Source organism: Sceloporus undulatus, chromosome 1, assembly GCF_019175285.1.
Source record: "Sceloporus undulatus isolate JIND9_A2432 ecotype Alabama chromosome 1, SceUnd_v1.1, whole genome shotgun sequence".
Lineage (NCBI taxonomy): Eukaryota > Metazoa > Chordata > Lepidosauria > Squamata > Phrynosomatidae > Sceloporus > Sceloporus undulatus.
The window spans coordinates 230,095,467-230,111,121 of NC_056522.1; the positions used below are offsets into that span (position 1 = coordinate 230,095,467).

A 15,655-nucleotide genomic window follows, 5' to 3' on the forward strand; every position below is an offset into this window, starting at 1 on the left:
GGTGCTGTCTAGTGAAGTGGGTCAGAGTTATTTATGAGCATGAAAATCATATCACAATTATGATTAAGTAGTGATCACAAAATGAGAACAGTTACATGAATTTATTCTTCTCTAACTATTCCATACCCACAATAGCTACTTAGCTGTGATGGTGACACTGTCGCCAATATTGTAACTCCCCTCTCCAACCCACTTTACTGGACATCAGCTGCAGGAGGAGAAGGAAGTCCATTCTGCTGGTGACTGGAGCAGAGATTAATATTTTCATCATGTTTGTCAGAGGGAGCCCTGGTGGCGCAATAGTTGAATGCCGGTACTGCAGCCACAAGGTTGTGAGTTCGATCCCAGGGCTCCAAGGTTGACTCAGCTTCCCATTCTTTCGTAGGCCAATAAAATGAGTACCCAACTTGTTGGGGGCAATTAGCGTACAGATTGTAAACTGCTTAGAGAGTATAGTTGAAGGCTTTCATGGCTGACATCCATAGTTTTTTGTGGGTTTTTCGGGCTATGTGGCCATGTTCCAGAAAAGTTTCTTCCTGACGTTTTGCCACAGATGCTGGCGAAACATCAGGAAGAAACTTTTCTGGAACATGGCCACATAGTCCGAAAACCCCACAAAAAACTATGCTTAGAGAGTGCACTATGAAGCGGTATAGAAATGTAAATCCTATTGCTAAAAATGCTATTTGGGGTCAGGCCAGGAGAAGTTACTCTGTTAAGTATACAATGGGACCTGGGTATCCACTGGGGTTGGGTTCCAGGACCCTCCAGGGACACCAAAATCCATGGATGCTTAAGTCCCATTATATATAATGGCTTAATAAAATGGTGTCCCTTATATAATAAATTCAAAGTCAAGGTTTACTTAAAAAGAACAATTGTGTGAATATTTTCAAGCTATGGATTGTACCTGAGGATACAGAGGGAGATGATACAGATGATAACTTAGTAGCTTTTACAGAATATGGGACAGCTTCTTCTTTATTTTGTTCTTTGGTGTGTACATATAAAAATATGTTTTCTGCATAAAATTCCTACCTGTATTTCTATGCAAAATAATTTCACAAAACATTTTTATGCGAGTTACCTCCATACCCCCCCCCTTGTGTTAATCTTCATGATTGGGGTTCCTTAGTGTTGGTAAAAGCCATTTTTCATGTAGCCAACTAAGAAGAGTGCACACACATATATATATATATTCCCATCCCTATCAGGCAATGCCTAAAATGGATCAAGGTCATTTATTCCCTGTGGGAACGGGCAGGAAGGTGCCTTCATCCATTCCATGAACAAAATTAACCTGGCTGGCAGGGGAGTCTTATTTCAGCACCCTTAACAGAGCAACATCCTCCACTGCATCAAAGGGCAATAGGGTAACCTGTTCACAGAGCTCTGATTTCCAGCATTGTTCTGCTAGCATTTGTTGCTTGAGGCAGCTGACTCCCTGTTTAATGACTGGGGCTGCATCCATACTGCAGAAATAATCCAGTTTGATACCACTTTAACTGCTATGGCTCAGTGTTATGGAATTCTAGGAAATGTCATTTGTTGCAGCACCAGAACAGAGCTGGACAACTTTAGAACCCCAACTGCTTTGAAACTAAAATGCCTTGCTTTGCTGAAGCTTAAACCATTTTGATGGGTAAGAGCTGTAATATATACAGCATATCAGTTTGTTCATATCTGATATACGGCTTGGCAGTTTAGAATAGAAATGACACAGCTTTTCAAATAATTCCTTCTTTCACTCCCAAACAGAACTGAAATTATGTACTGGAGAAGCTCACACCAGTATTGTAGAACTCTGTTAAATATTTAATAATGCTTGTGGTAACAGTAGATGGGCCAATTTTCTTTATTCTTCCAGACTTACAGAGAAGTCAATTTGGTTAATGATAATTGTCTTCCCATGAGTCCATTATAGACAGGAGGAAAAAGTTTCCTATCTTTAAGGCTTAGGTTATGACATATTTCATTCAGACTCTATCAGAGCCGTCACTGTTGAATAAGGTTTAAAAGTGGAATAAAAGCCAAGATTAGGCCTGCCACTCTATTTATCATTCACCCATTTGAATGAGGGAGGTAGCCATTGGCGTTGCCTTTTCTCCATCCCCACTGAACAGAGAAATGGAAAACTGACTCTTCTGCTACTGATCTGTTAAGACAATTTCCTTGTTGTGAAATACCCAACTGCGATTTGAATCTTTGTTTTTTCTGCATCTTCTGGGTAGCTACAAATAAGTCAAGAAACTACTTTTATCACAGGTCATTGGTGTTTGCTAATCAAGCTATTTTTATACTTATTTTAGACGTCACTGAACTATTATTTGTCTTGGCTGCTTAGATATTTTTGTGATTTTTAGTGACTGACATGCTCATGGCAGATTAAGGGAGGCATACAACTCCTTTGGGGGTATTTTTTCCTCATTTGCATCTTCCATTAAGACCTTTTTCATCTTGAAATGAGTGATCTGGGTGTAACAAGTGAGTACTCTCTTGACCCTTTTTCAATTCTTTCCCTGTATATTTTGATGTGAATGATTTATGGTGTGCTTAGATGAATGAGTATGTGATTAAGCTACGATGCAATTTTTGTTTTCCTCACACAAGAGAGATGATGATGATGATTGTTGTTGTTGACAGAGATTGCACATACCTGTATCAACATTCCCACACTCTTTAGCTTTTTATTTGTGTATAAATACATGTCAATACCACAAGATGGCACTTTCTTACTTGCAACACATACTATTACAAACACTAATCTTCTTCGAGATGTTCAGAATGTAGACTTGGAAACTTTTTTAAAAAGCAAGACCTTCTACAAACAGTTTGTATGTGTATGTTGAATGTATAATAAATAAGGTCAGAGAATAAACCTTAAAAAAAGAATTTACAAATATTCCAGATAATAAAATTTAAATTACAAAAGCAGAATTCATATTAAAGAAACATAATTACAGTTTTCAATGGTTAAAAATGTATCTAAATGGCTTAATACTAATTTAAAATATATCTTTGAGCACTCATCATTTCCTTATTCATCAAAAATTTTTGTCCACCTTGTACTTAAAAACAAAACAAAACCCTGCACCGTTAGAAAGCCATCTGGATCTTATTATCCTAAAATTTTCGATAATGTCTATTACCCAGCTCCTCCAAAGGAATAGAAATCAGAGTCTCATCTAAGAAACCTAGTAATTTTGAAAACCAAGGCAAATCCAGATATTTTTGGAGAACATATGAATCAGCTTTACTAGTTCCAAATGAAAGGTAAACACTAGAAAACTTATTGTTGAAGGTGGTGAAGAATAAAGAAGACTGCACTAATATAGTGCATAAGAATGTAGTGTCCAACCTGTTCTTCAAAGAAAATGTCACCTTTTTTCCACAGGATTGTCATGCTTTTGAAGGTAAAAATCAGTAGAATTACGTGTTTCTTCTTATTCCCGTTGATAAACCGGACGTGATGCATTTCTGCAGTTCTATTTGGGTAAAGGGTCTCAGAGACACAGAAGGTCCTTTAATGTTGTCTTTTAGATAAACTAAGAGGCAAAATGAAGTTTGCTAATTGTATTCTACCTGCTTGTATCAGATGTTGTGAATTTTTTCCAAAAAGAAAGATCAAAACAATAGTCAAACGGAGACATTTCATTCCTTTTTTAAGGAGCAGAGAGAAGCAGTTAAGGCAGCTGATGTCTACATTTGGATTTTCTTTCTAGGTTACATATCAACATCTCCATCATAGGCTAAAGTCAGACACTTCTGTTGTGGAGGAACAGGTTGTTGCTGTTTTGGCTTTTTACTAAAAGAAAAGAAACACATAATTTTAAAAAAAATGTTAAAAAGTTATGAATCCTAGTTGGGAAAAAAAAATACCATAGAATGATCTAGCCAAAGTGAAACACTGGATCATTGGGAGAAATAAGCACCTGGCTTTTTGCACTGAAATCAAAGGGATTAAAGGTGCTTACTTTTGATTGGGTTGGGCTATTTTCAAATTTGGAATTTTAAATTATAGCAATTCAGTCATTTCCACCATAGCGTATGAATACCAAAAAGGATAAAGCACAACTCTATAGGCATATTCATAAATTCTGTGACAGACAAGTATAATATTTGTTTCAACTCTTCACTGACCAGCATCTATTACAGAAAGAAAACACCATCCAAATAGAGATCTGGAGAAACCATTTCCCTGTATAACACTGAGGACAATGAATCTAATTTAAAATTATGCTAGTACTTGTTATCAACATGAATTGCAATAATGCAAATAATGGCTAGAATCCTGTATAGCAGTTATGAATGCATAAACTCGAATTACACTCCTGTGACTGTTACACATCCATGATCACTACATAGTCTCTAATTTAGGAGGCTATATAAAGACCAAGGAAGTCTCCATTTATCAGGAAGCAGTCACTGTGATCGATGGATATATGTTCTCCTATTGCTCAGGAAGCAGCTGGCTGCCATCCCTGCAGAAGTGGTTTCAGGCACAAGGGCAATTGTGATAGAGACCCTGTTTCTGACTGCCACAATGAGGAGTGCTCATGGAAGGGTGTGGAAACAGCAGCCAGCTGCTTCCCAAGTGACAAGAAAACAGATTTCCATCAACTGCAGCAGCTGCTGCCTGATAAGTGGGAATGGAAGAGACTGAGCTGGAATTCACTGTTCAGCGCCATAACTACAGTGCTTACATACACATAAAGACCATACAAGATTCCAGCCATTATTTAGTTTTCCAGAAGTCTTTTCCCCTCTTGCATGACAATATTTCAGTAGTAATATCAAAAACATCTCTAGCTGAGCATTCAGTCATTTCACCACAGGAGCGCGCGCACACACACACACATATGCAAAAATAGCAAGAATGAATGGAAATATTTTCAAATATCACATGACTAAATCTTTTGAAATGCCACATTGCTTCCTAACTGCATTTAGTGGAGAAGAAGCAACTTTGAGGTTGAATTAATTAGAATCACTCCAACTGGAATCCTTTATGAGATATCTTTGTGTAAGTAGTTCTTCGGGCACAGTAGTTCTTCAGGCACAGGGGAAATGTGTTGTGTAAGAACAGCCTAAGTTCCCCCTAAAGGTAACTTACTGTTAAACAACCACTGCAATCAACAGGGATCTGTTCCCTGGCTATTCATGAAGCAGCTGAATGCCTTTTCCATCCCCTCCCATTAGCTATCTCTTGTGTGACAGGCTGACGCAGGAGCCCTATTGCAATTCTCTTTTGTGCTGGAGTCTGCTCATGCAAAAGTGGGATGAGAATGTCAGGCAGTTGCTTCTCAATTGGTGGGAGAACAGACCCCCTGTCCATCTCAGTGGCTGCTGCCTGGTAAGTAGGGATTGGGTGACATTCACTATTCCTATGTAAGCCCTTACACAGGGAGCTATGTAGAGATCATGAATACATGACAGCCATGAGTGCCTAATTCTAGATTATAAACTCATAACTGTCATATAGGATTCTGACCATTTTGCTTCCAAGTGCATATGTCTAAAGCTGAGATGAGTATCTACAAATAGTATAAAACAAAGAAAGGATTAGTTACATCAGATACATACCAAAGAAGATATGAGGTGAAAATCATGGAAACTAGAATGAGAAAGCCACCAGCTGATACTGCATAGACCCAGATTTTTAGTCTTCCATCTGGGACATATAAGGAAAGAAAAAGAAATCAGACAAATATAAATTGGAATCATTTTCTTATATCATGATACCTATATGGTACTATAACTACTGAAAATAAAAAGAAACAAATATACAAATGCCCAGGTACCATGCAATAGATACAATACTCTACAATTCTCTATAAACACAAACCCAAGCACTACAGTAAACCTTCCCCAAATCATATTTAGCACAAAGTTACAGAAGAGGGAAGCTTCAGTTTTGGCCATTGTTCATTTGGGAATGTTATTCATAGGTTGTGAATATATCAAGAAGCTCTCTGAAATATGCTGGAGACCACCCAGAGACAACTGCATGTGCTGGACACACCTTTGCTTGCTCAGGTTTCCCACCTATATGAATGTCTATGCCCTTCACATTGGCTACTATCATGCATTGTCTAGGCATATGTATAATTATATGGAGGTGAATCTCTGGCATGTTCTAAAGAACTCCTTTATGGGTTGGATGCCCATGGAGATTGAAAGAGGGCTGTAAAAATTCTGTTTGTTTAATGTCAGACAACATATAACTAGGCTGCATTCTGGAACAGATACACTGTATATCTATGGCTATGGAAAAATCCCAGAGCAAATACATATATAAATACTGTACTGTATATGTTGAGTTCTTGGGTCTATGTTTCTGGCACTAGTAATCATCCGCTTAAGTAAAAGGAAGAGAATAAATCACTAAAAGGCCATATTGTGCAGTGTTGTGAACTGTGCATATTGCTTATAAATATTACTATTGGCAGCTGTTTCTTCCAGCAATGATTTCTTTGAATCACAGTTGGTAAAATATGCTTCTAGGATTACAGGCAGTCTCCATGGCTATTTTCACAGCTTCTAAAGACTGTTATAATTTTGAAAAATGAATGTTTTGTCTTCAAAATGCTGTCTGTGTCCTCAAGGGGGCATGGGGGTAATTTCACACACACCTGGTTGTTTTGGACCCAGGTGAGCCACTCCCCCCCCCAAAAAAAACAACAACTGGGAGTAAGTTCTGCTTATTTCTTCTTTAGAGAAACAACCAACCAACCAAAAAAAAAAAACTTTTTCTGGGCCTAAAACAACCATGAGGCATGCACAGTAAAATTGTTCCCTCCATCCTAAAGAATCATGAAATTTTGAGTTTTTAATTCCAACTTTTGTTGAGAGAGTTGTGCAAGGGCAGATATTCAGTAGTTGGCTACCCCTTATTTGTACATATCAGATCATGAAACAGAGAAGTCATGCCTCCTCCCTCCTTTCATCCCATTTCTATGCATAGTATTACAGTCCATCACTTATTGTTTGGAGATCAACTCCGGTAGAGAGATCTACCTGCTCTACTTGTTGAAGCATGAGAAAGAAACAGCGGATCCCATGGAACTTGCAGGTGTTCATCATATGACAAATTTAATGCAATTAGCACTGAAATTCTTTGTTCAATTCAAGGGTTACTTGTGTAAACAGAAGGCACATTCAGAATAAGTGGGGTTGTAATTTCATGTGGCACCCATGAATAATTTTGTGTATGCGTTATGTTCTATGTGAAATGCAGTACTTTTAACCTGGATATATGATTTACATACCCCATGTAAGCCCTGTTGTTTTGTTTTTAACTTCTTTTGAATGGACTATGCATAAAAAATCTCCATACGGAAACAAGCATTGGCATGCAGATCAGCTATAACTATACAACCAAATTCTGGTCTGTGGGCATCAAAGTGCATTCATCCCTCTGAAGCAATATGTTGAATGTAACCAATGCTGCCAGTAAGTAAGTAAGTACAGAAGAATATAATGAATTTTCCTGCCTGCCTGTTCAATAAATGACCAACACTATATGTTTGTACAACTGTGCCCATGTTTTGGGAGAAAACAAGCTTCATACGTGCAGCACTATCAATCTCTGAAACCTTCTACTGTCCATGCAATCCTTTGGATTGGGACCAAAATGATAAAGGGGCTGAGCACATGAGTCATGATAGCATGGGCCAAGCCAGTGCTATCCTGAACTGGTCAGTCCCCAGGCTGGCACAGGGGCTGGGGGTATTAAACTACATGGTCTAAACAGGACAATGCAAGGCCAGGGTAAACACGGGTCTTTTGACCCAAACATACAGCCTCTAAGATACACAGAAAGATGTTTTGACATCTGTAATTAGAGTTGGACATACTGTATTCAAAATGTATCATTCTCTAAATTGACCCTTAAGATTGTCTCCTCATTGCTTAGCAGTCTCTTCTACTAAGATAAATGTGTCTTTCAGGATATTTGGTTATATTAATTGTGAAAACATAATTAGCTACATAATTAGCTACTGCATAGCTTCTATGCATTAATGTTTTTTGAAATCATTACAGTCCAATAACAAATGTTGCAAAGGGGATTTTGCATAATCCCTAGCAGAGTGTCTGATCCACTCAGTATTTTTCCATTTTTTTTTAAAGACACCCCACATATTATTTTAATACACACACAGACACACACACACACCTTGGTTAAAAGGCTGAATTGACCATCCTTTGAAAATGTCATGCATTTTTGAGTTGACAGGTTTATGTTTTGCTGCATTCGTTTTAACATCAGCTTTCTTATCTTCTAGACCAGGTATCTTCATGCAGTAATCCAGGAAACCATTTGATCTCATTATTTCTGTATAGCCTCTCTCACAGCCACAGACACCAGTCTAGGTAACAAGAACATATGCAACAGTGAAAGGGAGTTAACTCCATAGAAACTCATATCAAAAGGTATTCTGTTCAGCAGTAGCTGAATTGTCCAATTCAAATGGTTTATTTGTTTAGGCTTAAATCCCAATCTGTTCCAAGGATTTAAAACTGATGGCCCATATTGACTGCCAATATATATATATATATATATATATACACACACACACACACACACACACACACACACACACACACACACACTGGTGGTGTGGGGATGTTCTAATTCATATGAGGCACAATAGAGTAATGAAAGCTCTTTCCTTTTCCACTTTGTTCACAGAAATGTGTTACAGCAGAAACAATGGGATACTAATCTATTTTGCTGAAAGATCACACTATTGAAAATCCTGCAGCATCAGAGTCACTGACAAAATACTTGTTCAAATTAAATATCTGTTGCTTGACAGTACCATACAATCCTTTAAGGCTAGCTTGCTTCATACAAGGTGATTCAAAAAGAGTGGTGCAAAATAGAATAACAACAGCTTTACTTTTGCACCATTCTTTATGAATCACCTGGTATTTGTACTGGGCAACAGTCAAACATTTGATTTCATCTGTGGGATGTGAAAAGGTCCAAACAAAAAACAGGAACATCATGGCTTCCTTGCTTATCTCTCACTGCTCTCACTGAAAGTACATACAGACAATCATTTCCAAATTATTCACTTTTCAGTTAGTGTTGGGGAACATAAACCCTCTAGATGTTGTTTAAAATGACAGCTTTCATAAGTCCTAGCCACCACAGCCAATGGCAAAGAAAGATGGGAGTGCTAGTCCAATAATACCTGGACGGCCACACTATTGTCCTGTTTCCTGTTGTCTTTGCTATGAAAAATCTGTCATCTGTACTACCTGCTATAAGGCAATTAATATTTTACCACTCATCAGCCTTCCAAAATATATGTTTGTGTGAAGATGTCTGGTAATATTTTCCTGAGGAATACAGATTGGCTCCCCAACTGGTTCCATGCTTTGTGATAGACTACCACTTAATTAATTGTATTGACCTTTTCTTTCTTGTAGTACCTGTGTACCCCATGGATTTTAGGCACAATGTCAAAATGGCAGTGAAACCACTCAGGTGGGAGCCCCCTCCATTGCAATGTTTGAAAAGAATTTTCAAGGGAACAAAAGGCGGCACCCTTTTGTCTTCCAAACAGAGATCTAGCCAGAAAGCATGCCCTCTATGTTGACGATTTTGTTTCTATGTTCATAAACTGCCTTGCCTGAATGTGTCACCAACAGAATTCAGTCAATGGAAACAAGTAACAGCCCAGTCAACACAGCTTGCTAAACAGAAAGATAACCCCCAATTTCCCACCCATATGCCACTCTACATTCCTCTTGTAATTATTTAGCTACATATCAAATTAAATTACTACAACCTCCCTCTAGGTGGTGTTCTGTACATACCAAACAACACTTCTTCGGTGTTAGAAAGCTCCCCCCCCAACATAATTTATTAGCTGTCAAAGGTATTAATTCTAACTATGTAAATTGTGATCTCTGGATTACCTGTGTGCAGTAAGAGAAGGGCTTCCTACAGGCTGGGTTACAATGCCTGGTTGTGGCTGGCTGCATCTGAATAGAACAGCCTCCTGTAAAAACAGTTGTCAACAGATATCATCAAAGATATATTTCAGAATGAGTTAGGAATGTCTTCGGGTTACTTTGCTATGTTGTAACACTGCTGTGGCTGGGGAATGGGCCACAATATCCACGCCATTCTCAAGACTCTTGATTCAGGTTCTGTGTGTTTTTTAAGCATCTGTTCTGCAGACTGAAAAGGATAATCCTCATGCCTGATGTCTCACATTTTTAATTGTATAGGTAATATTTTGATGTATATATCCAACATTAAAATATGAATGCAGTAAAGCAGGGTTTGAAAGCATACAAGAGACATCTTTTAACAGAGATAGGCAAATTACCCCAAATTTGTCCCAGATTAGAGATTATACATGTTATTTTAGGGGGAGAGAAGGAGGACTAAGGTGCGTTACAGACCGCCCAGAAGGGGCAGTCTTGTGCTGCTGCCGGTTGCAGCATTCGGGAACTGCAGCAGCCAAACGGCGCGGTTCCCGGACACTGCAAAGGAGGAGCGTGAAAATCGTGCTCCTTCCTGCACCCCGGAAGAGATGCTGCAAGTGCCGAAGCACGCACTCATGGCGTCATTTCTGGGGGGTGACGTGTGGACACAGCTCGTCCACTACGTCAAGATGGTGGCGGCCGTGTGGAACGGCCGCCGCCATTTTGTACGGACTCAGTCCGTGCTAGGGTTAGGGGCATCTGGAAGAGACGCCCCTTTCTAACCCTAGCATGGACTGAGTCTGTCCTAGGGTGCCCGTCTGTAATGGACCTAAGAGTGTTTCCCCAAACAATAGATTTCCTTTAATATATTGCTGTATTCTGTGTGAAACAATCCTTCAACAACTTGCTTATGTAGGTGAACAGAGAAAAACTGTGGGAAAAGATACCAAATCCAGATTTCTTAATCTAGCTTGAAAACACCACATTACAGTTACACTGCTCCCTCGGGTTACGAAATTAATTCGTTCCGCGGCCGCTTTCGTAACCCGAAAAGCCTTCGTAAGCCGAAATGCCATAGGCGCTAATGGGGAAAAGCCGCGATTCCGTGCGAAAAAGCCGAAAAAAGCACCAAAATTTTTTTCGTAACCCGAAAAACATTCGTAACCCGGAACAATTATTTCCTATGGGATTTTTTCGTATCCCGGAAATTTCGTAACCTGGGTATTTCGTATCCCGAGGTACCACTGTACTAGGATGCCAACATCTTCCAGTTATGGGTGCAATTGTTATATTTATTTATTTCTCAGTTCATGGCTCAAGATGGCTTACAACAGCTAATCTAACATAGTTTAAAAAAATAATCACAATATACAAAAGTTACAAATGTAATTTTAAAAAACCATAACCCGTTAAAAACACAAGCCATAAGAAGGAAAACAGAAAATCCAGCACATGATGCAAGGTCCTTCTCCCTCAAACAGCCAACTTTTCAAAGCCTGCTAAACAACTAAAAGTTTTTACCTGACTATGGAAAGATAGCAGTCTAATCTCCCTTGTCTAATCTCCCTAGCAAGGCAGTTCTGATCCTGGGGGCACCTCTCCCATGTTCCCACCAGATGTACCTGTGAGGGTGGTGAGAAAGAAAGAAAGGCCTCCCTAGAAGATCTCAAAACACAGGCAGGCTCCTATGGGAAAATATGGTTCTTCAAATAACCCGGATTTACGCCTTTATACGTCATAACAAGCACTTTGTATTATGCCCCAAAATGGATCAGTAGCCAGTGGAACTGTTGCAGGAAGAGAGTTGTGTGATCCCTGTAGCAAACCCCAGTTAACAAGCTGGCTGCAGATCTTTGGAACACCTGTAGTTTCTGAACATGCTTCCAAGGCAGACTCACATCGAATGCATTGCAGTAATCCAAACAGGATGCAACTAAGACATGTGTCTGCAGCTCAAGCAGTGGATTCAGTTATAACATGTCATGAATCTACCAATTCCATGCAGAATTTTATATCAGGACCCAGATCTTAGGGCAGGAGTGGGAAACTCGATGTCTGGAGACTATCATTCAGCCTCTGGGACTTTCACAGGACATTCTGGGGAAATCTTCAAACAATAAAAATAGTCCACACCCCGCAATCTGTCCATCACTAGGAAGAACATTCTCCCTACAAATAACAAGCATAGTGAATAAATGCTTCTTTGTCTCAAGAAGGGAGACTTCAAAAGTAAGGTAATTTCCCCATCCTTGTTTATAGGTAGGGATTCATGATCTTCTATAACTAAAGCATATTTTTATGCAAAAGATAATGAAAAGATTTTCATGTCCTATTACAGCACTTAGAAGCTGAACTCCATTCCCATTAAAAGCACATCAGTACAGCTGAAACATAAATGAAGTATCCAATGATAGGTTTTTTTGCCTCTCTTTTCCAACTGTTCTGTTGTTGAAGGACCACAAACAGATTCCGTCCCAATTAAGACAGCCTTTATTAAAAAAAAAAATCAATTAAGGTCAAGCCAGTTTACAAAGATAAACTTTTCTTTTTACCCTTTGCAGCCCAACTCCCTTATAGTCCAGATCTCCAAAGCAAAACTACATCTTGTGTGCTATTATGGACTGCTTTCATCAACTTACCTATAGTAGGCTATTACCTGTAGTGACAAATTAGTAGCAGAGCCCAGAAAAAATTACTTAGGACTATGACTGGGAAATGTAGACAAAAAAGTAACTTGTCCAAGCTCTGGGCTGGTGGATGCAGCATTATTCAGCAGCAGCAGGAAGAAGAAAGAATATTAGCATGTACCATATGCTTTTGCTAGACAGACCTCTTGTCTGAAGCATAGAACTCGATGTCATTGACCTCAATATACTGGAGGAAGTGCTGGCATTTTATTGGCAAACACTGTTGTTATGAAAATGATGATCCCTTTTCTGTCACTGTCTCTGTTTGGCTATTATACGTAGCTACTGACAAGTAGCAAAGATTATAGAAGTTATATTTTGGAAGATAATTCCCAGAATCTGGTGAGGGATTCTGGGAATTTCAATCTAAAAAGTAATTTTTCTGAGCCCTGCAACTAGTATGTAGCTACTATACAGTTCTTAATGTTTTTTTCATGCCAGCTGAAAAAAAATTCTCTCTAGGAAAGAGACATATATTTATCCTTGATTCATGGAGAAAGGATCAGTGCACTGGCCCAAATCCAATTGCTCTTCCCAACAAGATTGAATCAGTGGTGTTGACTTACCAAGTAGCAACTGAAATATCAGAATGGTCTTGTCTGAACAGGCCAAATGGTCTGTTTCCTCCCTCTTCTGGTGCTGTCTGTTCAGATGATGCACATCCCAAACTTTAATTATGGTGCGAGCACTCTGGACAAAATCTGCCATTTTCTCCACCAGAACCAGGGTAAAACCATCTTAAACTGCATTTTAAAAAATTACTGCTTCTACAGATCTTCCCAGAAGATCTGGAGCCCTCTGTTTTGCACCAAGGTGGCTTTCTTCAAATGCATCCTGGTGGGCCACCCAGCACATCTATCACTGCCCAGGGTCACTCATTCTGAAGTTAGAACGAGCATGTGATCATCACTGGGCACCTCTTTCTGACCTCAGAAGTGAGTGATCCATAGTGGCCAGGATACTCCAGGCTATACCCGAAGTATCCTGGCCAGGGCAGACAAGGCCTATGAAATAAATCCCTCCTTTTCTTCTTTAAGGCTCCATCCCCCCCCCCCCCCCCAACTCAAAATAACCCAAAAGCCAAAGTAAAACAGAACTGTAAGAAACACAAATTAGACAATACAGCTAACTGATTCTGGAATACCCTTCTGAAAGTGGAAACAATAAAATGGGCAGGGAAATGTCTAATTGACAAATTGTAAGCTGCTCTGATAGCCTTGGCTGAAGAGCGGGGTATAAAATAATAATAATAATAATAATAATAATAATAATAATAATAATAATAATAATAATGACTGATGGAATGATTATTTTTAGTGACTGACATTCTGTATTGCTGTTACAGATTCATAACTTAGATTTATAGATTTGTAACAGCTTTATATTTAGTAACATTATATAATCACAATTGTAACCCTATTGTCATGATCATAAATGCCTCCAAACTTACTTTAACAGGCAGCAGCCGCATTGAACAAAAAAGGTCTATACAATATTTGACTGGGGCACAAGGACAATGTTTCTTCCCACCAGCAAGCAAGTCTGTCACAGTCAGAAGCATCAATTCAGTTGTAAATAATCTTAATAGGTTTATTCACTGGGGAAGAGACTGAAAACATAATCCCACCCCATGCACAGTGATCACCAGATGAACACACCTCCTATCTCAATGTGGCTGCTAGCTGTGAAGGTGGGTTTTGGGTGTGTGTGTAGTTTGCATTTGTAACTAAGCAGCGCATGTAGGGTATCTTAGGATGTTCTTTACATGTTTACTCCCAGCAAATGCAATTTTTCTGTCCGTAAAACTTAACATAAACCATAGATATTATAATATAATGGATATAAACACATAAATATTCTCATAAAAAGTGGTTTTAAAAGGAGTGGTAGAATCTAGGGCCCGGTACATACCAGTCTTTCAGGTGCCCTCATCACATGTGAGGGTTACCTGGGGGGCGGATCGCCCACATGTCCCGCAACCCTAGCATGTGACGAGGGTTTATACACGGCACGTGTAGCGATGACGTCACTGCTGCGCAGTGCCCAAATGGAGCTGCACAGCAGTTATGTGCTCATGCCGCCACAGACTGCTTACAGTGGCACAAAAAGGAGTCACTTTTCAGTGCTCCTTTTTTGCTGCATAACAGTGCCGTACAATTTAATTGCTGCGGTGCTGCAACGCGGCAATGAAAGGCGGCCCCAGCCCGCCCTTTCGGGTGAATTATACCAGGCCTAAGATATGAGAATTTGAGGAACATTGCGGTGAATGTAAATTCAAATATTCCTGGCTATTCGGACTTGATGCACTTAGACCTTCAATTATGTGTGAAATATTACATAAAGTAAGCTCAGGTAAATTCTGGTGTCTATACAATATTTGTATAATGAACATTCACAGTGGTGTTTTAAAGAGGCGTCAGTGGGTGTTATTTCTTCTGAATGCATCTTTCTGCATTACCTTCTTTCTGTATGGTATATGGAACAATCAGAAAATGTACTTTATTGTATTGGTTGATCTCTCTGTGGGCTGTAGCAATTGTATGAAAAGATTCTTGCTTGCAACAGGTGGCTGAACTATTATGTTATTTAAAATATTTACATCCAGTGGACTCATGAGGTGGCTAAAAGTCAAAAGCACAGTAATATAACAAGAACAATAGCAACTCAAAAGAATGAAATCTGACAGAGTAAAAATATTACCAGCTTTAGTGTGTGTGTGTGTGTGTGTGTGTGTGTTTTAAAAAAAAGCAAAACCAGAGTGATTTAATATCTTTCTAAAAAACAACATGAATAGAACCTCTTGAACACACACAGGAGGGGCATTTCAGAGTGGATGGACTATGAGTTCTTCCAAGTGTCATTGCAAGACATGGATGGGCCACTTCTGATCCTCCAGACCTTACTGGACTTCAATTGCCATTTCTCCTAAACAACATAGCCAATGATGAGGAATGATGGTAGTTATACAGTTGGCCCTCTAAATCAATAGATGCTTTATTCATGGATTCAGGCACCCACAGTTT

The 15,655-nt window shown here is 39.2% G+C and overlaps 1 protein-coding gene across 1 annotated transcript in view; it reads right to left on the minus strand.

Annotated features, from left to right (window-relative positions):
• Nucleotides 1-2,675: 2,675 nt before the first annotated feature.
• Nucleotides 2,676-15,655, minus strand: part of THSD7B (thrombospondin type 1 domain containing 7B) — a 628,673-nt gene continuing 615,693 nt past the window's right edge. Inside the window, exons 25-28 of the mRNA XM_042446231.1 lie at nt 9,931-10,013; nt 8,177-8,369; nt 5,584-5,671; nt 2,676-3,805 (exon numbers count right to left, since the gene is read on the minus strand). Coding sequence (XP_042302165.1) covers nt 3,724-3,805; nt 5,584-5,671; nt 8,177-8,369; nt 9,931-10,013 — 446 coding nt within the window. The 3' untranslated portion in view covers nt 2,676-3,723. The remainder of the gene's footprint in view (nt 3,806-5,583; nt 5,672-8,176; nt 8,370-9,930; nt 10,014-15,655) is intronic.